We start from the raw sequence: 24,446 nt of genomic DNA, 5'->3' as shown, positions 1-24,446 counted from the left end.
GACCCCGGACTGCTGAGCAGCTGAAGTTGTACATCAAGCAAGAATGGGAAAGAATTCCACCTACAGAGCTTCAACAATTAGTGTCCTCAGTTCCCAAACGCTTACTGAGTGTTGTTAAAGGAAAGGTGATGTAACACAGCGGTAAACACGCCCCTGTCCCAACTTCTTTGGAACGTGTTGCAGGCATGAAATTCAAAATGAGGGAATATTTGTAAAAAACAATAAAGTTTATCCATTTGAACATTAAATATCTTGTGTTTGTGTATTCAATTGAATATAGATTGAAAAGGATTTGCAAATCACTGTATTCTGTTTTTATTTATGTTTTACACAACGTCCCAAATTCATTGGAATTGGGGTTGTAAGATAAGATAAGATAAGATAAGATAATCCTTTATTAGTCCCACAGCGGGGAAATCCACAGTATTACAGCAGCAGAGTAATGGAAGTAAGGCACTCAGTAATCCAAACGGGAAACAGTAAAAACATTATAAACAATATAAATAATAAAAATTAAAGTTAAATCTCTAGACTATTTACAACAAAATAAGAATAAGAATAAAATGTATGTGTGTATATTTTGTGTGTGTGTGTGTGTGTGTGTGTGTGTGTGTGTGTGTGTGTGTGGTCTACTGGGAGCAGTGCTGGTTGTACAGTCTCACAGCAGCAGGAAGGAAGGACCTGCGATAACGCTCCTTCACACACTTGGGGTGAAGGAGCCGGTCACTGAAGGAAGCCCCAGCAGACCACTCCATAGAGGATGGCTGATGCCACCACTGTGTCAAAAAAGGTCCTCAGGAGTGCCCCCTGCACTCCAAACGTCCTCAGTCTCCTGAGCAGGTAGAGTCTGCTCTGTCCTTTCCTGTAAAGTGCAGCAGTGTTGTCTGACCAGTCCAGTTTATAGTTAAGGTGCACACCCAGTCCACTCTCTCATTTGGGAAACTTCAAGGCCTTGAGCCTGACTGAGAATGACTCTTGCTGATGTCATTAAGATGCACATGAGGGACTGTCTTTGTTGACTGGATCTCACCAATGTCACTGTTTATCTCAGTTATCTTTCAGAACCAACTGTTTTGACTAAGTCTATGTTAGAAGGACTGAAGGACGACACTCAGCTCCACCATTTAGTCTCTCTTTCTTTTTAGAGTTTTAGCTTGCTGATGTCTTTCTTCCAGCTTTTGCCTTAGTTAAGCTCTTGCATGTGAGGTTATATGTGTTTGTGTGAACGTGCTGACCAGTTGAATCTATTCTTCTCTATTTTTATCAATATTGTTAATTATGTTTCCTTTTTCATGTTCCTGTAATCCTGAAAAAGATTCGTTTAAATTAAATTTTATAATGTATGTGACTTGTGTGGTCTTCCCTTCTTATTGCATGACAGAAAAAAAAAAAAAAAGAAAAAAAAAAAAAAATTTATATATATATATATATATATATATATATATATATATATATATATATATATATATATATATATATATATATATATATATATATATATATACACACACACACACACACCTAAAACACTTTAAAACACACACCCACCTCCTTTTTCATGTAATTTTCTTCCCATGTCTGTTTCTCAATTTCCAGACGCTCTCGTAGGGCCTTCATTTCCACCTAAACACACAATTCACAGTCATAAGAACCCACTCTTCATTATAACCACAAATCTGTCAAACTGGAGTAAGAATTCAAATGAGAGCTGCTCAGATGAAGAAGAAGTATTGCTGTGTTCTCTCCGTTTTCAGCGTGTTACCTGGTGCCGTCTCTCTTGCTCTTCTCTGCTCTTTTCCATCTCTTCCCTCAGCGTTCGATTAGCCAGCGAGCTGTTGTTCTCCAACTGAGTCCTCAACTCCTCCAGCTCAGCACGCTGCCTGTAATGAACACACAGGCATTTTGGTTATAAATGCTTATACTACCAATCACACATGACCAGCCAGTGTCCTCTTGGATGTGGCCACAGTACAATGAAGCAACACTGTGAAAAAGTCAGAGACCAAAGTTTATTAATCAACTTCCAGTCAACATGGCCATAAAGTTTAAAAGCATTTACTGTCCACTTCCTGCCATTATTACAGCTTCCACTTTTTACAGGAGACTTCCTTTCAGTTTTTTATAGAAATCTTCAGGGATATTTTTCCACACATCCAAAGTTCAGTCTTCGAAGTTGGCTGCAGCAGCAGCTTTGTTTAATTTGCAAATTATCTTTGTTTTCCCTTTTATCAGTGAGGTTCTTCTTGACGGCTACACATCCTTTCAGTCCCATGTCACTGAGTTGTCTTCTCACAGTGGAAGGACGGACAGTAACACCTGTGGATGTTTTCAGATCTGAGCTTGATTTTCTCCTCTCTCTCAAAGATGAAAGCCTTAAGTGCTGTTTATCTGATTGGGCAGTTTTGGTGTCTACCAAGTCTTACACATTTGTGAGGAGTCCTATCTTTTATTTTAAACTTCAATTTTTTAGAAACTCCTGCCATTGGTCTCTGACCTTTGAACAGTACTGTAAATGTATATAAAAATGTTTAATATGCAAAAACAGGCTGAAAATTCCTTGATTCCTGTGCGAACTCTGATGCTGACCTAGCCGCTAACTGAGCAAGACGTTCCTTCTCCTCCGCCACTTCCTTATAGAGACGTCTCCTCTGTTGCTGCAGGGCATTCTCCTCTTCTTGAAGCTGCTTTTCAAACCTAAAATACAAACACACAAAGTTGTCCTTAAACCAAACCAATGCAGAAGAATGAAATAAAAGTAGCAGTATTTTACTCAGCTGTCACCAATACGCTTCCCCATTCTCATGGAAAATATGAACCTCGCATACTTTGCACATCTGTAAAACAGTTTTACTTCACTTCTGATATGCAGAACTGGTTCTCTACCTTTAGTAAGACACGTTTCAATTCAGGTTCCAAAATATTTTTTCAAACCAAATGCAAAACAAAAAGGCCCTCAGGCTTTGGATTTGAGATCATTGTCCGTCCTTTGAGACATCTGCTCATCTGTGCTGGATTATAAATAAAACTGTAGACTGGCACTACAAGGTAAAACTTGCATGCTGCTTGAAACTTACATTAAACTAAATTTCATTTAAATTTAATTCTAAATTTTTGGATGTAAAGTGTGCTGTAACTCCTTTATAGCTCCTCTGAAACTCAGCCACAACATTTGCAACTGTTGCAACACAGTTTCATGAAATCAAAACGTTAATAATACATCACGTAATCATGTCAAACGGCATACGTTAAAACGACTCAGTTCACTGGACGAATGGACAAGAAATTAAAACAGAAGATGAATTATTGGACGACTGAAAATGAGATCCTCCTGATTAACTTTCATTTTCAGCTTCCTGAGTCATGACAAATGGGGAGTTATTGCAATGCTGTAACTGGCTGACTTAACCAGCCAGCAAACGGTAACAGCTGTTCAAACTGCTGCTTGTACCAGCGTGAATTCTTCTCTGTTAGCCAGCTGTTATGATCTGCGAACCTAGACTGTTATTTTTCTCTTGGCAACCCCTAATTTTATACGGAAAGGAGATTCATTTGGGAATCAAAGGAACAAAATGATTACTGAAGAGGAGAATGAGGTGCGGTTCTCTGTTAACTTGGCAATGCATCTAGGACAGGATAAGCAAGGCATCATGTGTAAATGTAATAGCTATAAAATATTTTTTAAAAAACAGAATAAAACTCAAAAATAGAATAAAGAACCAATTTAAATAACACATCACAGGTAACTTTTCAGTAACTTTAACTAGTAAAGTAACTGAATGTGTTGCATGCAACTTGCTTGATGGAACTGTCAAGTTGAATGCAACTAGTTGCATCAGTTTCACTGTGTAAAGCCAGCCTTAATCTATGAGAGTTGTATCTAACATTAACAATGACTGCAAAAGTGCTAAGGAACGGCCTGGAGATCTAGAGAGTATCTAACTCATATTATATCATATACCATATTCACATATTTGCATGTTTCTGTTTCCTCAAACTCAGAAGATGCTTTACATTCTAAACAGCACTGGATAGTGTATCACAACTTGGCAAGTAACATGATGCTTAATCAGCCTGTCTACAAGTATATATAAATGCAATAAATATGTTCAAATATTTTCAGATGCAGTGGTGGCTTGAGACACGTCGGCTGTTTCTGACTTCGTTCCTAGAATAGGATCAAGACCGTCTACATAGCACTGCAGGGCACGGAGTTCAAGTGACCTCACCCTGACGTTTGTCCTTGAGCACCATCTACTCCACTGGTATTGCAATCGGAGCATACTTCTAAATAAACATATTGGTTCTACATCTTCACTAGTAAAATAAAGTTCATCTGGTTTTTCCCCCCGCCGTTTAGACTGGCAGCCAAAAGACTCAACAGTCCATTTCAGAACAAAGGGCAGGAAAATGAAGAAAAATGTCCTTGAACTATATCAATATATCTAAAAAAAACAAAACTGACCTTTGTTATCTTGTTTTTTCATGTCTCTGACCATAATAAACACTCATTTATCATATAATTGCACAATCCCATCATGCCACTGAAAAGACAAAGTGTCTTCCCACAATCGTTGGTCAAAACATTTTTTGTTTTGGGGAAGCATAATATTAACCAATAATATGTTCACCTCCCCCTCCCACCACCCTCAACTATAGAACACAGTCCACAAGTTCAGAGACCCCCCCAGTACACAGCTACAACAGTATCAGATTTCAATAGATTTATTCAAAGGATGTGAACAGGAACGGACTTATTCTCAACCATTGTTAAGTAATACAACACAAAAACTGCCTTGACTGCTGTTTTTGGGCTGTGTTTGATTTATTACTTCGGTTTTTGGATGAAGTTACAAAATCTCTTCTAGAAAAAAGGCAGATTCCCTATTAAAGGGCACTACACCCACATTTTTCTCGTATTGTATTTTTTAATTCCAAGGCATTTTGTGTTTTGGGCTTTCAAACTTTTCCGTGATCATTTCAGTACCTCTCTTTGTCCCTTTAGAAGTAAATCAGACTGCTTTTGTTGCAGCATCAAGACTGATATGTCAATGATGTCTGTTCTCACTGGATGCCCTGTATTCTGCCACATCCAAAAAGCAATCTGGACTGAAACTCTCCTTGTAATTTCATATAACTGCAATTGCTAGTGGTATATGTAAATTCATCATTTTCCATTTATGGACTGTATGAACTAGTTAACAATGTTTTGAAACTTTTTTTAATGAGACAAATTGGGTTTTCTACAATATAGGTCTCAAAGTATTTGTTTTCGATTGTTCAGGGGAAAGTTTTTATGAGCTCAGAATTTCCCTTTAAAACTACATGTATAAGGCTAATTACAGTGATGCTGTTTTACAGAGCCCCACAACACATGCTCTCCCATACTAATGACAGACAACAGTGCTTTTTTTTTCCCTTCATTACAAGAGTATGTGTGTGTGTGTGTGTTGGTGTGAGACACAGGCAGCTGTACATGTCTTCAGAACCACCTCATCAGCTTCCCCACTATGTTGTGAAACCATTTCTTGTGCAAATTAGGAAAACACTTGTATGCGAGTGTGTGTGCCTAGCAGCGGTGTGTATAAACAGTACTAGCAGCCCAGTTATGAGCAAGAGTGTGTTGATGTGCGGATGCGTATGTTAGAGACCACCAGGTGTGCTGATCTTCTGGCTGGTTTTCTCACATTGGCACGTGTATAGACATTAACGGCCCATATTCTATTTATTTATTTATTTTTATATTCGCCCAGAGGTCTACTTATTACATTTGTGTGGTTTTATGTACCACGTGCGTGTGTGTGTGTGTGTGTGTTAATATGTGGTTTTATGTGTGCCTTTAAGGGCCTTTTGAACAGCAGGAAAAACCCTACTCCTCTCTTCACCCCTCTCTCTGGCACAGTTCAAGTATCGTGTTTTTTTACGATGCCTGTGAGAGAAACAGCTGCTTGTATGGGCGGACCTGCACAGTCATTTTTCTGTTGCTGTGTATGTGCGTGTGCACGTACGCATTCAGTCTTGGGACATGTTTATCATCATTTTTTCCCCCCAGTTTTTTTAAAATGACTTAATTTGCTAATGTATTATGGAAATTGTGCACAACTGTATTCAAAAGGGCATCATTTGAACTATATCACCATCGGTTTTAGCTGAATTAGAATGGTTGGGAAAGCAATCCAAATGCATACATCTCCAAAACAGCAAAGCTAAAGATGTCCAATGCTACTCCAGGAAAAGCATCCAGCACACCTCACTCTAATTTTCATTAACATTTTGACCGACAATGCTTTAGAAAACCCAGATATTGAGAAATGATCTGTAAAAAAAACATTGCATCTCTGAAAATTCCAAATTCAAGCATTAAAAAAATGGACTGAAGTGGTAGAAAGACATAGGAAGAGTTCAAAACTTGCCACACTCAGATCACCCAAAAAAGAAAATCCAGCAGACCTGGTTGAACGTCAGTGCAAACCCATGCACTTCTACAAGATTTTACGTTATCATCCAAAAAAGGACATGCAACACAAAACTGACCCATATAGGAAAGAGAGAGTGATGTTTCTTCCACTGGTGTCTGAATACCTTTACTTGCCTTACTAGGTTTCATTTTGAGTTCCAATGAGTAAACATCATTGTTATTGATGGCTTCTGTAACGTTTCTGATACGAATATATAAACGATATCTTTAGCCAGGAAAGTAAGACATACACAACGCATGAACTGTATTCAGAGAGTGTTCCAAGACTACTAATCCATCTCTTTTTGGCGTTGTTCATCTTACATCTGCGTCTATTTATGTGTGTGTTTTTACCTCTGCTTAGCAAGTTCTCTCTCTTTCTGGCACTGCTCATCTCTCTCTTTCTCCAGCTGCTGGCGGAGCTCCTCGATCTGCCGTACGTAGCGCTGGGCAGCCCTCTCATCTGCCTGTAGCAGCTCAGCCTCATGAAGGACTCGTAACTTCTTCAGCTCCTGCTTGTGTTTGGAGATCAGTTTTTGGATCTCCGGCTCCAGGCCTGGACACACAAACAGGTTATGAAGGCACATACTGCAAAACCCTTCACCGTGTATAGAGGGAAAATGACATTAATTAACATTAAAAAAAAAATCAAAACCATTATATTATAACCTGAAACCCAAATCAAGCAAAGAAACTCCAAACACAAGCTTCTTACCTCGGCCAATAGAGAATAAATGCCCAAAATAAATAAATTCATTTAAAAAATTTTGATTTTATCTTGTTGCCTTCAGGATTAAAAGTCAGTGAAGCTCTACTTGCCTCCAAGAAGAGTGTAAATAACGTTTATTTTAAGGACACATTAGACCAGTGAACAGGTAAATAATACACTATGTTGGGCAAAATCAGAATAATGTTTTCCGTGTTTCAAATCCACCACCACACCCGCTACTTTAGGTAATGTCCCTCATCATGTGGCCTCATTATGTGACCTGCTACAAGTCCAACGGGGCCTCATTAAATGGGGCTTAACGGTAGTGATCACCATTCAGTTTCAGCTGCAAGTGCTGTAGATGCAGGTCAAGACTAACATTTTAACAAGGCACAAAATAGAGAGCAATTAATCTCTGTGTGGTAATTACAGTCTTGCCTGTCACTGCCAGTTCATGACAGTAATTCACGCATCCATGTGTGTTTACTTCTATATATTACGTCCTATTTTTTTCCATTTTTACCACATTTTCACATTACCAATTTGAGAGTGTGAGACTCAACACATACTTTCTCTGCGACACTGAGCCAATCACTGCATCTTTTAGAGCTGTTGCTCATGCAGCATTACCGGACAGCTTGACTACGTTTGGAGAGGACCGACTCGAATCAACTCTGAACACCTGACCACAATAATGCAGTCTTGCTACTCAGGAGCCACTTTTGATTCATTTGAGCAAGAAACACGGAGTCAAGAAGCTATGAAACACTGTGCTGCTGGGGAACTATGCAGTAGGGTAGTGTGCGGTATTGCATGTATAAGAATCTTTGTTATTCACCTTTAACGGTGATCTCTTTGATCTTCTTGGTCTTCTCATCAATCCATTTCTCTCTGCGGATCTTTTCTGTGGCGCTCATCAACTCTTTCAGCTTCTTAATCTCCTAAAGTGTTACAGAGACAGGGAAGAGAAAGAAAGTAGAGAGAGAAAAAGTGTTAAATAAATAATTAATGTCTGTTTCCGTAATAGGCTGAAAATCTCAAAATACATGGCATCGGGAGTAGAAAGGTCATTATTGTTTATATTAGCAATCTAGTAATCTAATGATTATTTTGCTCTATCAAATTGTCAGAATTTAAAAAGCAAATACATTTTAAAAAGGACAAAACATGCGCGCTCACACACACACACACACACACACACACACACACACACACACACACATTATATATATATATATATATATAGAAAGATATACAAAAATAAGTCTGTATCAATGAGGTTCTGTATCTTACTGCAAGAAAGACCATTAGAAAATTTTAAACATTAATGATCAACATGCAAATTGATAAGTAATCGTTGAAGATTTATCAATAAGGTGTCTCTCAAAGCATTTTTTAACTAAATAAATTTAAGTTTAATTCTCAGTATTCAAACAACTGACTAGTTGTATCTGGCGAGCTTCTGCTTGGTGGGAAGAAATTGAGCGTGTATATCTGCTGCATTTCGCAAAACCACAAGCAGTCTAACACATTCTATATTTAGTTTCACCACTGAAAGGCGTTCAGCAAAGCAGAGCAAAAGCAGCGTACCAGAAAACAAGTGAGCAGTGGCAATAATACAAGTCAGCTACAAAGAAATGTATCGTCAAAAGTGGCTGTTCCAGCACTGACAGCTTTGATTACTTAACATGAAGCTGCATATGCACTACATATACACATGTAGACAGCACTCCCTGTAAATGAGTTTGGCTACTTAAATGTGCTTTCACTGCTGACACAGGTGTTCAATTTCGCACATACATCTTATATAATCCATAGCCATTAGGGAGTAGCCTCACATGAGGCTAAGGTCGGCTTAGAGGGGTATAAAGCCCCCCTGCCCACAGCGTTGTGCTGTAGAGCAGTGGAACTGTGTTCTCTTGAGGGATGGAGCTCCATCCAATACCTTTGGGATAAGCTGGAGTGATCTAGAACTGATCATCAAACATCAGCAGCAGACCTTGTAGCTGAACGCAATCAAATCCTTAAATCAATGTTTAGTGTAAAGCCTTCCCAGAAGCGTTGAAGGAGTTACTGCAGCAAAGGGGACGAACCCTCTAATAATACCCCTGATTTCAGGAGAAAGTCGGATGATCAAGCGTCTACATTTAGACGTGTGGTGTGTAACAGTCTGGTATGCAGACGGGCACAAATTAGATTATCATTAACTAGAAGGATAACAGAAAAAAGGCATGACAAACATTCCGTAAAACCACCCGGAAGATAATAGAATTCCCAAAAGCTCCTACAATGGTGCTATGGTGGTAAGTTCGTGAAGTGAATAGAATGCATCTGTTTCTCTTCCATGCCTGACTCTAACTTGATTACAGGCTACTCGCAGAACATCATGACACTCTGTCATCTGCGGATACAGCAATTTCAAATCGTGACATGGGACAGGGAGGGGAGAGAGGAGATAGAAGCAAAGACAGGAGGTCAGAAACGGAAAAATAAGCGTTACCTCACACAAGGGACCCAGAATTTGCCACACCTACAGCCAGAAGAGCAGACGTAGAAAGAAGCAAAGAAAACACAGACAAAGAGAAGAAGAGAGAACACAGGTTAAAGAGAACAAAAGCAACGCTACAATTAAGCGCATGCACTTCCCACTCACACCTACATACACACACACACAGAGCTCTTCATATAAAGTATATTGTAAGAGAAACAAGTACAAAACACAATGCTCATGGTCCAATAGCAGTCTGTACAAACACAGCAAGAAAGCAAGCAATCAAGTACGCCCCCTTCTGGCACCATTATCCTAATACATGTTGTGTTTGGAAATAAGATGCATAGACAGTCGATGTGATTTGCCAAAAACAGCCAATCTTTGCCTTTTTCAACATTCTGCAAGTTCCCCGCTGTTTGGTTAAAATCCTGAAAATCAGCCAATGTAGTACTTACTAGTTCATGCTGCTCCTGCATCTGGCTAATCTTTTTCGTATATTTTTGGTCCACCTGTTTGAGTTCAGCCACCACCCCCTCACAGCGCTCACTCAAGGCCTTCTTATCATCAATCAGCTAAGAGAAGGAGGCAATTATCAAGAAATGAAGACATTACGGACCACAATCTTGTCCAAGACACATATAAAGCTAAGCTAAATCTATCCTTAAATAAATAAATAAAAAATAAATAAATAAATAAATAAATGGAATTCTTCACGGAAACAGGGATTATTATTAGTGTTCTGACCTGTGCTAGGTTTATTATCTAGTTTATATACAGTACTATACAGACACGAGTGTGCTTTTGCTCGGAAAACACCATGTAACATTAAAATATCAATAAAATAAAATAGTAAATTTTAGCCAGTGACAAGAGGAACACAGATTAAATTCCAACAGTGTGACTGATTCATTTAATGAAGGTTTGATTAGTTAAACAAGGTACTGGATAATGATTACAAATAATACTGGGCTTTCTCAAGAAGAGAGTTGAAAATAGCTGAATCAAAACACTGACATACAAAAAAAAAAACATTACATATTGAATTAATATTATTTGTATTTACTCTAATAGTAGTGTTATTGATCCATGTGTGGTTCATTTGCTCAGAAAAAAATAGAACACAGCAGTCATGACAGTTATGACAGTCAGTGGGCTTGGTCTTTGGTCATTTGGTCTTTGAAGGCTGGGTATCTGTATGTGTGCTAGCAGAGAATGTGGTTCTGAATGAGGTGAAGTGTGGATACCTGGTCTATGAAAGCCAGGTGTCTTTGTATCGTTGCCTCATACTGTTGTTTCTGCAGCTGGAAGTTGTGGTTAAGCTCCTTCTCTCTCTCCTTCACATGATGGAGTGTCAGCTCTCTCTGCTGAGCCTGCAAGAGCACCACAGCTTCAGTTTAGAAGAGTACGATTTACATAGCGATGTATCCAAAGATACTAAATAGCCATTTTTGGTGTGTTTGTCAGCATAGAGATTTTTTTTTTACCAGAGCAGTCTGTAGCATGTTGACAGTGCGTCTCTTCTCCTCCAACTCCAGTTTGAGTCGCATCATGGAGCTGGTGACTTCAGCAGCAGTAGCTGAAGCATGATCCACGCCAGCCAGCTCCTCCTCAGACAGCAGCACCTGCAAACACATGCAATAAAAACAGGCATCTCTTAAGAAATGCAAGTAATGTAATTAATGTTACCTTAAAAATGCCAACCTTGAACCACTTAATAGTCAGTTATTATTTGTGGCGCTTTCCACTATGTAGTTCACATAGTTCTGTAAATACGTACTGATAAGATAAACAGCTTTTTTAAATATAATTTTCTCAGGGTGCCTAAAAATTTTGCCTTGACTCATATTGTAAGTGAGCCCTGCAGCAGCAGCACCTCTCGATGTGATCCAGATGTGACTGAGCGTGGCCTCTCCTGCTCTGACTTCTCCATCTCATCCAGGAAGCTCATGATGCTTTGTAGCTTGGCCTCAGACAGGAGGGCGCCCTCATCTGGCAATGCAGGGGTCTGACTCAGCTGCCCATGACGCTCTAGGTTATCCGCAGTTAGCGAGTTAGAGGTTCCGTCCTGCAGGGAATGACATGGAGCAAGTACAGCCAGTCTGTGCATTCTTGCTGGACACCCCAGCCATCATCCAGATTTGTTAAATGCTATAAGCAGCACATTTGATTTAAAGTAATGAAGCACTGATTAGCCAAACCAGGTGGTGAATGACAACTACAAATAATACAGGGCTGCCTGCTGTGAGAAGAGGTGTGGAAAATGGTAAAACAAACACACATAAAATCACTATTTATAGTATTAAATGTTATTTGTACATATTGTAATGGTGTTTTTTCTGAGCAAATAACCATGTATTGATCAAATAAACAGTGTTCATATATATAAATTATATTATATTATAATTATTATATTATATTATATTATATTATATTATATATATATATATATATATATATATATATATATATATATATATATATATATATATATATATATATATATATTTATTTATTTTTTTCAGGTAACTAAAACTTTTGCAAAGTACTGCATATTGTAAATATATTGTAAGTCTTTTCATGAAATCTGTCTAAACAATTTAGTCACTTGTCCTACAAGCACTGACCTTCATTGTAAACATGGAATCTACGCTTTCTAATTCTAACCTGGACCACAATGACATTTCCAGCAGTGATTCATGTTAGTAGTTATATTATCTAGGGATACAATTTTAAGCCCAAAAGCAGGAAATACAGCTCTCCTCCCAATTAAAAATAAAAGCTGCTGTCTATAAATCTACAAAAACTGCTTGAGCAGACTCACCTCGTCAATCCAGGCATATTTCTCTTTTCTGTAGCTCTTGTCCTCCGACAGTCCCTCTGGTTCCTCCTCCAAGAGCTTAAGGGAATCCAGCAGGTCATTAAGGGTGGTTTTAGAATGAGCTCTGCTTGATGACACCCCCTGCCTCTGGTCCTCAACACTTACAGACCTCTGTAGAATCTCCTGAGCAAGACAGCCAAACTGGATTAGCATATTTATTCAGTTTACTAAGGCTGAAATCTGCTGTTTATGTACATTATGTTATGAGCTGTTTTTGCTTTGGTATTAGATGCCTAAAGCCCATAAGCTCTAAAATAATTTATCTGAACTTTAGGTTCACTTTTTGGCCCAGAATAAAAGATTAGACTCCGAGGTCTTTTTGAAATACAGTGTATTCCAAAAAGTGTTGTCTTTTGTTCAGAATTCCTTTATTGAAATCTACTGAAGCCGGTGTGCTGTGCTGCTGTTCAACTCTTTCTCTGTGCTGTATCAAGTAAACTGTCTATATGTGCTGCATATCATAACTTGATATACCTGGGAACAGTGAGAACCTCTTCGTGTTGACACTGCAGGTGAAACCGCCCTCAGGTTAGCAGCATCTTCCAACTCACTTGCCAAATTCACATTTGAGTCTGTACACAGACATTCAAATAAGATGAGTCAGTCATTTTCAAACTACCAGCCAACCACAGACATCAGAAAAGCACAGTTATTAATGTTATTTTATGGTTGGTACTTCAAAAAAAAAAAACTAAACAGAAAAAAACCACAAACAAACAACCAAACAAACACAGGACAAAACAATCCACACATTCTCAGAGGAAGCTTTATTTTCCAGCTGTTGAATATAGATACTCAGACAGAATGAGTGAGGGGACAGTTTACCTGTGTTCTTGGCCTTGGCAGCTATAGGAGAGGTGGGTAAACTCTGGGTGAGTTTTTTACGGCCCACCTTCCCAGCCTGCTGCAAGGCATCCAGCTCCTCCTCCGCTGTTTGCTGCACCTTGGATGCCCGCTGGGCCCGCTTCTGCTGCAGCTCCTACAGGCACACACATAAATTCAACACAAAACCATGATTTAAAAAAATGAAAAAGCTCTCCAAAATTACAAGCAATGACATGAATATGATTTTGTCCATTTTACTTGTACAAACAGAAATCACACACACACACACACACACACACACACACACACACACACACACACACACACACACACACACACACACACACACACACACACACACTTTCTAAGCTGCTTCTCCCTCAGGGTCGCCGGGGGGGGTGGGGGGGTGGGGGGGGGTACTGGAGCCCATCCCAGCGGTCATTGGGCGGAAAGCAGAATACACCCTGGACAGGTCGCCAGTCCATCGCAAGGCAGAGAGACAGACACAGACAGTCACTCACACACTCACACCCAGGGGCAGAGGCATGTCCAATTGGTCTAACTGCCTGTCTTTGGATTGTGGGAGGAAACCGGAGAACCCTGAAGAAACCCATGCAGACACGGGGAGAACATGCAAACTCCACACAGAAAGGACCCTGGTCACCCGGCCAGGGAATTGAACCAAGGCTCTTCTTGCTGTGATGTGACAGCGCTGCACACCACCCCACCATGCCACCCAAACAGAAATCAAAGTTCATTAAGTCAAAGCCAACAACATGAAAACTCATGAAACGACAATTACGAAACCTATTCCCTGTGGTAGGGACTGTCGGCATCATTCCTAGGTGAAAAATATTTTAGTCTGAGACTGAAATAGAGGGGTAATTGTTGTAGACTTAAGTTCACTGAGTGCTGCAAAAAAAAGTCATGTCTAAAAATGTTACTAATTAATCTGACATACTGTTGATTACTATAACAAGGCTAAAAGGTCATCGGTATTGAAACTTGGCAGACATCATCTTTTGAGACCCCCACATCTATGGTCTACTGGCTGTGCTCTTCTAGAATGATATACTGTACTTGGACCCTCTTTGTGATATGCAGACGGTGGTTAAGCTCTCACAGCAGTTACATCAGTCCATAGAACAAAACATGGCTCTCTTTTCACATGGCAGCATCATTTTCTTGGTTCAGATGGCATAATTTATATCAAATACTTTATCTGTTTGTTGACTGAATAATAACCCCGAACAGCTGCTGTGTTGTGTTTGGGTGAGATGATACTCATCATTCCAAACTTCAGTGAAAGGTGACAAGTTCGCATGCACAAACAAAACAGACCTCACAAGTAGGCTGTTCAGATTTTGCTATCCTTTACATCTGGTAAAGGAACAGGTCAAGGCAGCATAGACATCAGACAGTAACTGGAACACAGTCAACAAATGTTGGCTCCGGTCCAGTCAGTCTACTCGGAAAAAGGGCCAAAACACTTGAATGCTGAAAAGACCTCCAAAGAACTTAACCCTCGCTGTGGTGGGCAGCCTCAGTTAGCAACTGTATCTGGAGTAAGATCCAGACATACCTGAATAGCAGTGAGTCTGGCCAGACGAGCCTTCTCCTCTCTGATGCGTTTCCTGTCCTCCTCCTTCTTCTTCTGTGATCCTACTGCTTTATCTTCCTGTTGTTGCTCCCTTTCCTATTTGATCACATCATGCAATATTTGTAATAGACACCCATGGATATTTTAGAAAATAAATGTATTCTAAAAATAGTTTTCTAGTTTACAAAATTTGAATCTTTCTCTGCAATGCACATGCCAGTTGAAGATGCTGAGAAAGTTTTAAATGGCACTTTTACTCTTTTTTTTTATTATTATTATTACAATGAAAAGACCAGTGATTGTAATGTTCAAGCAACAAAACCACACAAAAACATCTTATGCTTATCCAGCATGCTGATTTCATCAAATGCTCAGCTAAAAAAAACAACTGTGTTCACAATTAGTTAAAAAAAAAAAAACATTTTCTCTTTTTCCCCCCTATACTTCCATACAACTAAGGGAAGCACATAAAACTTCCACAACATGACAATTTTTTATCTAAATAAGTCAATGTGCATAAAACCAGTATAGCTCCTGCTGTTTTTTGCAGTTCTTGTTTATTTTTCTGTTGTTCCTCCTGATTTATTCCCTTTTCGTTTTAATTGTGACTTATTGTTCATTTACAGGGTCCCATTTCTCTTTCATTCAAATCAGAAAATGTCAGGAAAACAGTTTCACACCTTCTTTTTGGACATGAGCAGCTGCCTCAGGGCAGCATCATTTGCTCTCCTCCGGTTGATATGGTGACGGAACCAATGCTGGATGGTGACTGCTGCGTGGCTGACCTGCTGGATATACCTGACAACACAGTTAATATTAGCAACTCGTATGGCACTTGCAAACAGTATTGCTTGAGAAATTGTGTTATGAAGTGAACTACATAACCTCTGGTGAGCAAAACGGTGAAAAGGATCATACAATTAATGGCATATTCAACATTTCAGACCCAACTCAAACAGCAGCACCACCACTGCACATAATTTCGAGTGTAAACATTAACAGGTGGTACGGATTACCTGTATCAGCTGTGAGAGCAATGAACTAGAAATGCAGCGCTACCCCAACTCCGGGCAAAGCTGCTCCAAGCAGATACTGTAAGCAAAACTAGAGAACAACGTTGAGTGCTAATGCAGGCAAGACTCACCTTTCCGCCTCCTCCTCAGTGACCTCTCGTCTGCCAGCGGTGCGAGGGCTTCGGGGAGCGTTGTTGTTGGAGTTGGACGAAGATGAAGAGAAATTCTTCTGTGACTTAGTGAGGGAGCCGCTCTCTAGAGTCCCCTCATCATTTACTGTGGCCTTGATTAGGTTACTGAGATATGAAATAGAGACAAAAAGAATGAAAGAAACACAATCAGCACGAGGCTCAGAACTACAGCACCACCTGCTGGACAAAACTTTAGTTAGGCTGCTTTAAATATTTAAATTGCTATGACTCAATATAGCCATTCTTCAGTTCATCACTTTCATAGGAATACTATGTTATTATACTAAGGTATACTGATGAATAATGATATTAAACATGCTTTAATAAACATTCAGTTTAGAGGTTAAATCTTTGTCCATAAACAAAATGTCCATACTTGAAGCACGGTTTCTGGTTGGAGCTCTTAGGTGTGAGAGGCTTATCCGAGTGGTTGTTGTGTAGGATGGTAGTCACTGAGTTACCCATTGCTCCTTTATTGCTCCTGGAGGTAAAACATTACAAACATAATTAACCCATACCAAACAGTGCACTATTTGTACTAAAATTGCATTTAAATGTTTTCAAATGTAATAAATAAAAAAATAATAATAAAAAACATGTTTACATAATTTCCAGAAGCCTTTACAGCAGCTTAACACCGAGTCTGCACGTTACTATGCTACTAGCTACCCACCTCCTAAACACATACACAGTCCTACAAAGAATTACACAAAATAAATGAAGGAAAGGGACACTTTGACATTCAGGTGTAACAGCAACTATCTGGAAGTCATTTTAAGACTCCGTGCCTCCCAAATGTGGCATCAAGAAAATCTAACACAGTTGCCATAGAAACAGAAAGTGTTAACATGGCAGGAGGTGGCTGCCCACCTGTTGTTAGCAGTAAAGTTGGCAGCCAGGGAGACACTGGAATCTCTCTTTTTCAGGCCAGTGGGGGAATCCATACTGCAGGTACTGCGTGAGCTGGAAGGCAGGGGGAATGCTCGTGGCTGGTCGTCCTGAAACACAGGTACAAGAATAAACACTTTTTTTTTTTTTAACATAGGGCACATGTCCAAATTTTAAGGTCTCATCTCAAGTTTCCTTATTGAGTAAAAAACTTGACATCTTGCTCTGCAGGTTTCTCACGAACAACGGAGCAACACTAGGCTGCTACTGTACGATCACTGAACCATTCTCACTCGTTTATTATTATCTGTGCTTGGTCTAGATTCATACATTTGTGAAAGCATCTACAAACAGTATCTCATTAGGACAGAGTACTGAACACAATAAATATGTATCTGAGGTTTCCAAGCAAGGATTCACTACAAAAGCAGGAAAGATGGTAGAAGACAGAGAAGTCTAGTGTCTACAGTGACTATCGGTGTACCAGTATATTCCATGTTGTGCGGTCTGGGGAGGCCTTAGTGAGGCTAGCCAACTTTCGCCTCCCATCAGTGCTGCTGTCAAACAGAGCCATGAAGTCCTCAGCATGGCCATCGCTAAGAGAAAGAGTCAGAGCCAAAATGAGAGAATGAGTAAAAGGTGCATAAAGACTGGACAAAATCAAAGCTTTGTTAAGTTTGCAGACTTGGACTCCTGCCAGTAGTATTCTTGGCAGTTGGTTGCTACAGTAAGATAATATTATATGGCTCATATCCCACATTGTCTTGCATTTTATTTTTTACTCCAAGGTCTGCAATATTTATGCAGTTTTATAAACCAACGGTAGTCTTAATTCATTTTACATGACAACTTCTCTTTACCCCTTAAAATAAAACAGGCTGGTTTTGTCACTGTGCCTTTAAGACTGATAAACAGTTATATGCAAATGTCCTTTACTGAGAACACACTTCTGCTGAATTTAACATATTGGGAAAAAATGAAAAAACAGAACATTTGGCCTGTGGCACATTTTATTTTATATATTTTTTTCAGTATGTGAACTCAAATAAACAGCAGACGTTTGTTCTCTGTGCAGGACGTGTTTTTTTTTGTTTTGTTTGCTTGTTTTTGCATATGACTGTATTGAAATGCATTGTGCCTAAGGCAAAAACAAAGAAACACCATTCAGAACAGGTAGTTTTTGTTTATTTACACAAAGCATGCCCCTGCAGAGTAGTAGAGATGTCGGTAGAGACCTAAAATAAGAGAGTCTGTGCTTATTGGCAGAAGCTGTGTTAGACCTCAGACTCTGCCCAGCCTCTGTTTTAGTGTTAAAATGACAAAACTGGAAAGAATAAAATGTGAAATAAACAAAACGTCTTTTTTTAAAAGGTGGAATGGTGTAGTTGTGTAGTGTGATCGTTTTCCTACAATAACACTGCAGCACACGAGAGGCTTGTGCACTGCGTTTTTATGCCCGCAGCTTGTGTTTATCGCAACATGCATATAAAATAAGTACATTCACTTCTGAACTGGACCAGCTGGCACAACAATTGTTAGTATTACTGTTATTTTCCATTTTTAGTCTTATTACTGATATTAAAGAGGATAATGATAATAGTTTGGATAGTTGACTGCAAGTCAAGCATCGTTTCTGGTTGTTAAATTTTTACATGCACTTCTACCAGACTTTGATTATACAGATGGACCAAAGATTATTTCTATAAATACAAAAGTGCCTATAAAATTAGCACGTATTTTACAATCAGATTTGAGTGTACACTGTAATAAATACAGAGCCATTAACTGTAATAAATAAGAGCCATTATGATCTTTGGCAGTGAGACTCCCTTTCAATGAAAAGCATGATTCACTTCAGATGAGCACAAAAAAAAAGTATATTTTTTTCTTTTTTTTCACGCTAACAGCTTTGTGACGACAGCTGCATTAGGCCTCTGCTTAGGAATGCATGGGAAGTCTTTTAAAGGGACCGTCACCTTCTTAAAGGCAGAGAATGCACACAGACATATGGCTATCGCATCTATATGCACAATCGAATGCCACCGAACATCCAGCATGCGTGAACCAGGCAGATGCCTGATCTGCACCATCAGCATCTGCGCTGTAGCCTTATGTGTGCTGAAGTGTGGGCATTTTTAGGGGGAGGGTATAAAAGGGTGACCACCCCATTCCAGCTGGCCTAATGAAAAGTACACCCAATACTGATTTAAAGTGCATTCCTTCACGTTGCAGGGTAAGGGAGGTCAGAGAAAGACAGTTATTGAGGAGCAGAAAAGGGAGGGAGCAGTGTTCGGTCATCCTTCATTCAAACCCACTATAGCATCTCAGGAGGCTGTGCAAGGGGAGGGCGACGGCAGCTGCCAGACAATAGGCTCCCAGTGCGTGCACACTTCTCCTTTCACTGCGGCCTCATTTGACAGAAACCCGAGAGGCTTCCATCTCTCTTGCACCCCCACCCGCTCGGAACAAAGCAGCCCCCGCTGCTCTCCTCTTTTTCAAGCAGCAGCCGCCAGTTCACAATAGCCATTGTCCTTTAAAAAAAAAACACTTCCAAACCCCAGCTGTTGCTCCTCTCTCCAGCACAAACCCCCAAATCCCCTTTAAACCTTAGCCCAAGCATGACACTCACTGCCCGTGGCTAAGAGCATACACGCCACACAGAAAGAAACCTGCAGGGGCATGTCTCCGATCACTCACATCAATGAAAAAAACGTTCAATATGTTGTTGCCCGAGACCATTTTAGGCTACTGAGCAGATATTAAGGCAACTGCTGGAAATACATTTGCCTTTCTGTGCTTTAGAAAGAAATTAACAGACTTCAGCCGGCTTTACATGGTGAAACTTTCCTGTAACTTTATTTGCCTGAAACCTACATGAAATTGCACTTGAGTTGCACAATGGAAAGCATCCTGCAACTCAACTGAAAAATCAGCAGCAACAGTTGATACATCTAAGAAAATGCATCATGTTTTTCACTGGATCATTAGAATTAACAAGACAGCGAACGCAATTTTTACACCTGCTAATCCACTTGTTTAGTGTACTGTCAACACAATAAGAAATGGGATGACTAGATTTGTTTTCTCCCCGCTTGATGTCCTCTAACATCAAGTTTCACAAATCAAATGTTTTGGACTCAATGCCCTTAAAAACAAAAATAAAAAAGGTACCAAGATGAGTACTTTGCATAGTTTTTTGAAGTGTAAAGAATGTTCAGATACTGTGAAAGGTTCTGTAGATCCTTTTTTGCCAGTCCAAACACAAACAGGAGTCTTTCTTTAAAAGTGTTTGGACTATGCCTAAAATATTCCCTGCCTTAATGCAGGTGCATTGGAGCAGTGAATGCTTTCATTTGTGCAGGCCAGTGGCCCCTCACCACCCCAGTAGAACTAAGTAAGCGATACTTATTAGTCCCACAACAGGGGAATTTCACCTCCGCATTTAACCTACCCGTGCAGTGAAACACCACATACACTCTAGTGAGCAGTGAGCAGTCCTAACCACAGCGCTCAAGGAGCAGCTGGGGGCTAGGTGCCTTGCTCAAGGACACCTCAGTCATGTACTGTAGGCGCTGGGGATCGAACCGGCAACCTTCCGGTTCCCTAACATCCAGCCCACGACTGCCCCCAAACTATGCAACTGTTGATGCATTCTCTTTAGAGATTCAGCATCACTATTATCTTCACAGTTCAAGTCTGAACTCGGAAGACTTCCAAAGTTTCTTTGTCAATATCACATCATCAGTTCAATTTAACTTTGTTTTACAACTTTATAAAACAGAGGCAAGGTCGTCCCATTTCTTATTAAAAGATTTAAAGCTTCTGGTTTGAGTACCAGATATGAACTGGATGTGAGAGTTATGTTCAAGTTGTTTTGTACCTGAGGCTGACGTTGGCTTGCTGGTTCACCTGAGTAGTGCTGTTTGACCGCCTCAGGTTCTTAATGGCACGTGAGCTCCCAAACCCAGAGTCAACCTGCCAAAAGCATGAATCAACAGCGCAGTAATTAAAGACCGCAGTATAAAATGTGGTTATGTACCTCACTAATCCACCCATAATAATGAATAAAGTTACTCGAAGATGTGTAACTGATTTTTTACCTCTATAGAAATCAGAACATTGCTGAGACTGACAGCAAAATCATAAGCAAACCACATACAATCACACTAACAACCTGCGTGCTAGAGAATAAAGCAATACATAGAGATGCCAAAAGGTTCTCTGGAGCGATGCCACAGAAGAACCATGTTCAGCACCTCTAACGATTGCAAATGAAATGTGTGAGCGTGAAGAACCTTTTAAAAGTTTTAAAAACTTCCAGACAATGTAAAGGTTTGAGTATTGACAAAATGACTGGCAAAAACAATACCACTGTTTAAAGGGCATATCACGGATTCAATGGAGATTATTTACCAAATATACTGTCAAACATACAGAAAAGCAGTATCACAATATGTCAATTTCAGAGTATTACCAGTATAGATGATATATCGCCCAGCACTGAGTATGATGAGTCCAGGACATGAACATGAAGTTGATTAGGAAAAACTACAGGATGAATTTAAGCCTAATTCACTCCCAATAGTACACATCTGATGGAAATGTACGAACTCACCAGTGTGTTGCGTTTGCCACGACCATCGCTGGCCACAGACACAGATATGGAGCGGGAGAAGTGTTTCCCTGGTGATGCACTGCTGGGTCTGCGGCCCATGGAGAGCTGCGATCCACTCAAGCTCAGGTCCAGAGCATCACTGGCCCCTCCAGGCTGGATGGACGCGGGACTGCGAGTAGTGTGCATCCTCCCTCAGCCTGAGCAACACAGGAGTAGACAGTTATAAGGCACTACATTTTAAGAAATGAATGGTGAGATTGATAAAGCATTTCAATGCATTGGAACAGCAGTTAGTGATACAGTAACATAATATTTAGTGTAAAAGCAAAGATAGTATTCAATGGTAAGGCATTTAACTGCACAGATGAATTAGATATGCAGAAACCACAATCCAAAGTCACAATGTACATATTTCCACATATTTTCTAAGTAAACACACGTCGTTAAAGTACACTTTACAGTTGGCCATTAGTAACTGATTAGTCTTCTCCAACGTTGAGAGGATTCAGTGAGTCGCTTAAGGCCCCATCAAGGTTTTCAGCATTAACTTGTTGAGGAGACCATACAGAACATCATAAGCAGCGATGCACCACTTTACTTACAGGTGTTGTCAAGTTATTTTCATGTCCAGGGACCTCAAGCAACAACATCACCTGTATTCAACTGTTAAAGAGGAATTCCACCGAATTCCTTCAAAATCTCTGAATAATTCAGCCCTTAAGATGTAAACAGAGCCATTCAGAGTGATTTTGATGTGAACTGATTCATTGTAGAGACTCAGATTTCTTTACAGTGGTGGTGATGGGAACCCGGAGTCACCATGTCTACAACACAAATACAGCCATTTTACTATCCAAAACCATCAGTGATCATACATGTATACTCTAAGTTTTTATATGTTATGTTGATGAGAGCAAAAAAATGTTAAATCTGAAAAAAGGCTATTTCGGGACTACTTCGCCTTACAGCACCCTGCATAAACCCTCTGCCATAAATGGAGTAAAATAAATATACTAAAGCCAAAACTTCATCATAAAACTACCAACTATCATAAACCAATGTTCCAGACATGATGCAGCATATATCTAACCAGTTTAAGTAATAACTTTCTGTGAGGGAGCTTTTAAAGGCATTGAACTCTTCAGACGTCTAGTTCCTATCACCAGCACTGTGAACAATTCTGACGCCGTAAGTTTCACTAAACCAGAGCATTTTACATCAGACCACTCTGAGTGACTTGGTTTACACCACAAACATTTTATTATGTAGACGTTTTGAGAAATTGGTGGGGTCCCCCTTTAATATCAAAGCTATTATCTGAAGTAGGCCTAAGCCACAAGACATCTGGCAGGACCAGCAGGTTAAGTCCATTGTAATATGTGAACACTGATTGGTGTCAGTTTGCAATTCTGCGCTGTCCCCTTTCTCACCCTGACTTGAGGCAACTTTTGCAGCTATTGTGAGCCATCGAAAAAGAGGTAACTGAGACAGACATTAAGCAGTGCAGCACTACATGCGTGTTATTGTAAGTACTGGACACATCTGACGTGACGAGGCTGAGGTTGGCCTCCTATTCGCCAGCTTCTTGTTCGAATAGTCGCGTTCCACCTTAAACGGTGCATTAGTTCCATCCTGGCGCCGGAGGCCTTAGGCACCAGAATGTAACTGCTGCACCATTTAAGGTGGAACGGGAATATTTGAACAAGAGGCTGGCGAATAAGAAGCTTCCTCCTTCAGCTTGGTTTTGACGTGGCCGTCGGTTAGATAGGTAGTTAGTCACAACACTAGCTACTATATTAGGCAACGAGCACTGACTCTAATATTTTCTTTAATCGAGGTCGCGAACATACAATGAGCTGTACAGCAGCTAGGTTATCTAACCTAGCTAACCTAGTCACCACTAACAGTCACCAAGCAAGCATCTGAGAGGGGTGTTCCGTCTTTGCTATCTGGTTAGTACATAAAACCATAGAAAATGTGAGTTTTCTTGCACTTATAACATGACTAGGTTAGGTTAACTGTTATGCCTTCAGCACACACTGTAAATATAACCTGGCTAGGCTACTGCAAAACTAGCTCCTCTGCGGGTTTTATTTACTCTCCCCCAGCCATAATAACATCGAAATAACAGTGGAAGAGTCTATACTTACCTATAAAGTGAAACAGACTGCTCACATTCGTCTTCTTGCGCAGGAAATGACAGTTTTATTCCCGTTTTTCTGATGCTGGTTTGCGGGCTGGTGTCCGCTCCAGCAGCGTAAACACTCCGTATCCAACATTACAGCGCAACATCATCACTTGGCAACCCGAACCACACGGAAACTCCCCCCCCCGCCAGGCTGTGATTGGTGGTTCTCAGACTCTGGAGGCGTGGCGAACGATTTGATAGGCGGTAAAAGGGCGTCCTTTTAAAAAGCAGATGAAAGGCGTGTCGCTCAGCCGCCAGCCAAAGCTAGGTTGAGGTTGAGCACAGCAGGCATGGATCAGAGTTTAAGAGAGTGATTATTATTATTATCATTATTATTATTGCTATTATTACTAGTAGTAATAGTATTGCTGGTACTGTTTCATGATTTATTTATATAGCATCATTCACACAGGCTACTTAAAGCACATCTCTTTCTTTACAGTATGATCTATATTTTAATTTCTGCACTAAAACTATTAGCTTCTTAAAAATAATTTAAAAATACACACACACACACACACACACACACACACACACATATATATATATATATATATATATATATATATATATATATATAGTAATTGTTTTTTA

General features: G+C 39.9%; 1 protein-coding gene across 2 annotated transcripts in view; it reads right to left on the bottom strand.

Annotated features, from left to right (window-relative positions):
• cep131 (centrosomal protein 131) overlaps nucleotides 1-23,951 on the bottom strand; it is a 32,024-nt gene extending 8,073 nt beyond the window's left edge. The window contains exons 1-22 of one of the 2 annotated variants that reach the window (XM_017717883.2): nucleotides 23,815-23,951; nucleotides 21,665-21,861; nucleotides 20,930-21,024; nucleotides 17,534-17,645; nucleotides 17,032-17,159; nucleotides 16,538-16,642; nucleotides 16,102-16,266; nucleotides 15,638-15,755; nucleotides 14,940-15,053; nucleotides 13,358-13,511; nucleotides 13,007-13,104; nucleotides 12,476-12,655; nucleotides 11,528-11,719; nucleotides 11,139-11,276; nucleotides 10,899-11,024; nucleotides 10,110-10,226; nucleotides 9,664-9,693; nucleotides 8,002-8,104; nucleotides 6,809-7,010; nucleotides 2,587-2,694; nucleotides 1,763-1,880; nucleotides 1,549-1,623 (exon numbers count right to left, since the gene is read on the bottom strand). In XM_017717883.2, the coding sequence (XP_017573372.2) occupies nucleotides 1,549-1,623; nucleotides 1,763-1,880; nucleotides 2,587-2,694; nucleotides 6,809-7,010; nucleotides 8,002-8,104; nucleotides 9,664-9,693; nucleotides 10,110-10,226; nucleotides 10,899-11,024; nucleotides 11,139-11,276; nucleotides 11,528-11,719; nucleotides 12,476-12,655; nucleotides 13,007-13,104; nucleotides 13,358-13,511; nucleotides 14,940-15,053; nucleotides 15,638-15,755; nucleotides 16,102-16,266; nucleotides 16,538-16,642; nucleotides 17,032-17,159; nucleotides 17,534-17,645; nucleotides 20,930-21,024; nucleotides 21,665-21,850 (2,664 nt within the window). In that variant the 5' untranslated portion in view covers nucleotides 21,851-21,861; nucleotides 23,815-23,951. The remainder of the gene's footprint in view (nucleotides 1-1,548; nucleotides 1,624-1,762; nucleotides 1,881-2,586; nucleotides 2,695-6,808; nucleotides 7,011-8,001; nucleotides 8,105-9,663; nucleotides 9,694-10,109; nucleotides 10,227-10,898; nucleotides 11,025-11,138; nucleotides 11,277-11,527; nucleotides 11,720-12,475; nucleotides 12,656-13,006; nucleotides 13,105-13,357; nucleotides 13,512-14,939; nucleotides 15,054-15,637; nucleotides 15,756-16,101; nucleotides 16,267-16,537; nucleotides 16,643-17,031; nucleotides 17,160-17,533; nucleotides 17,646-20,929; nucleotides 21,025-21,664; nucleotides 21,862-23,814) is intronic. The other variant, XM_017717884.2, reaches the window with a different exon arrangement.
• Between the last annotated feature and the right edge of the window lie 495 nt (nucleotides 23,952-24,446).

Source organism: Pygocentrus nattereri, chromosome 13 (assembly GCF_015220715.1).
Source record: "Pygocentrus nattereri isolate fPygNat1 chromosome 13, fPygNat1.pri, whole genome shotgun sequence".
Taxonomy (NCBI): Eukaryota; Metazoa; Chordata; class Actinopteri; order Characiformes; family Serrasalmidae; genus Pygocentrus; species Pygocentrus nattereri.
Note: the sequence above shows the minus strand (reverse complement) of the source record. Positions and strands in the feature narration are given on the sequence as shown.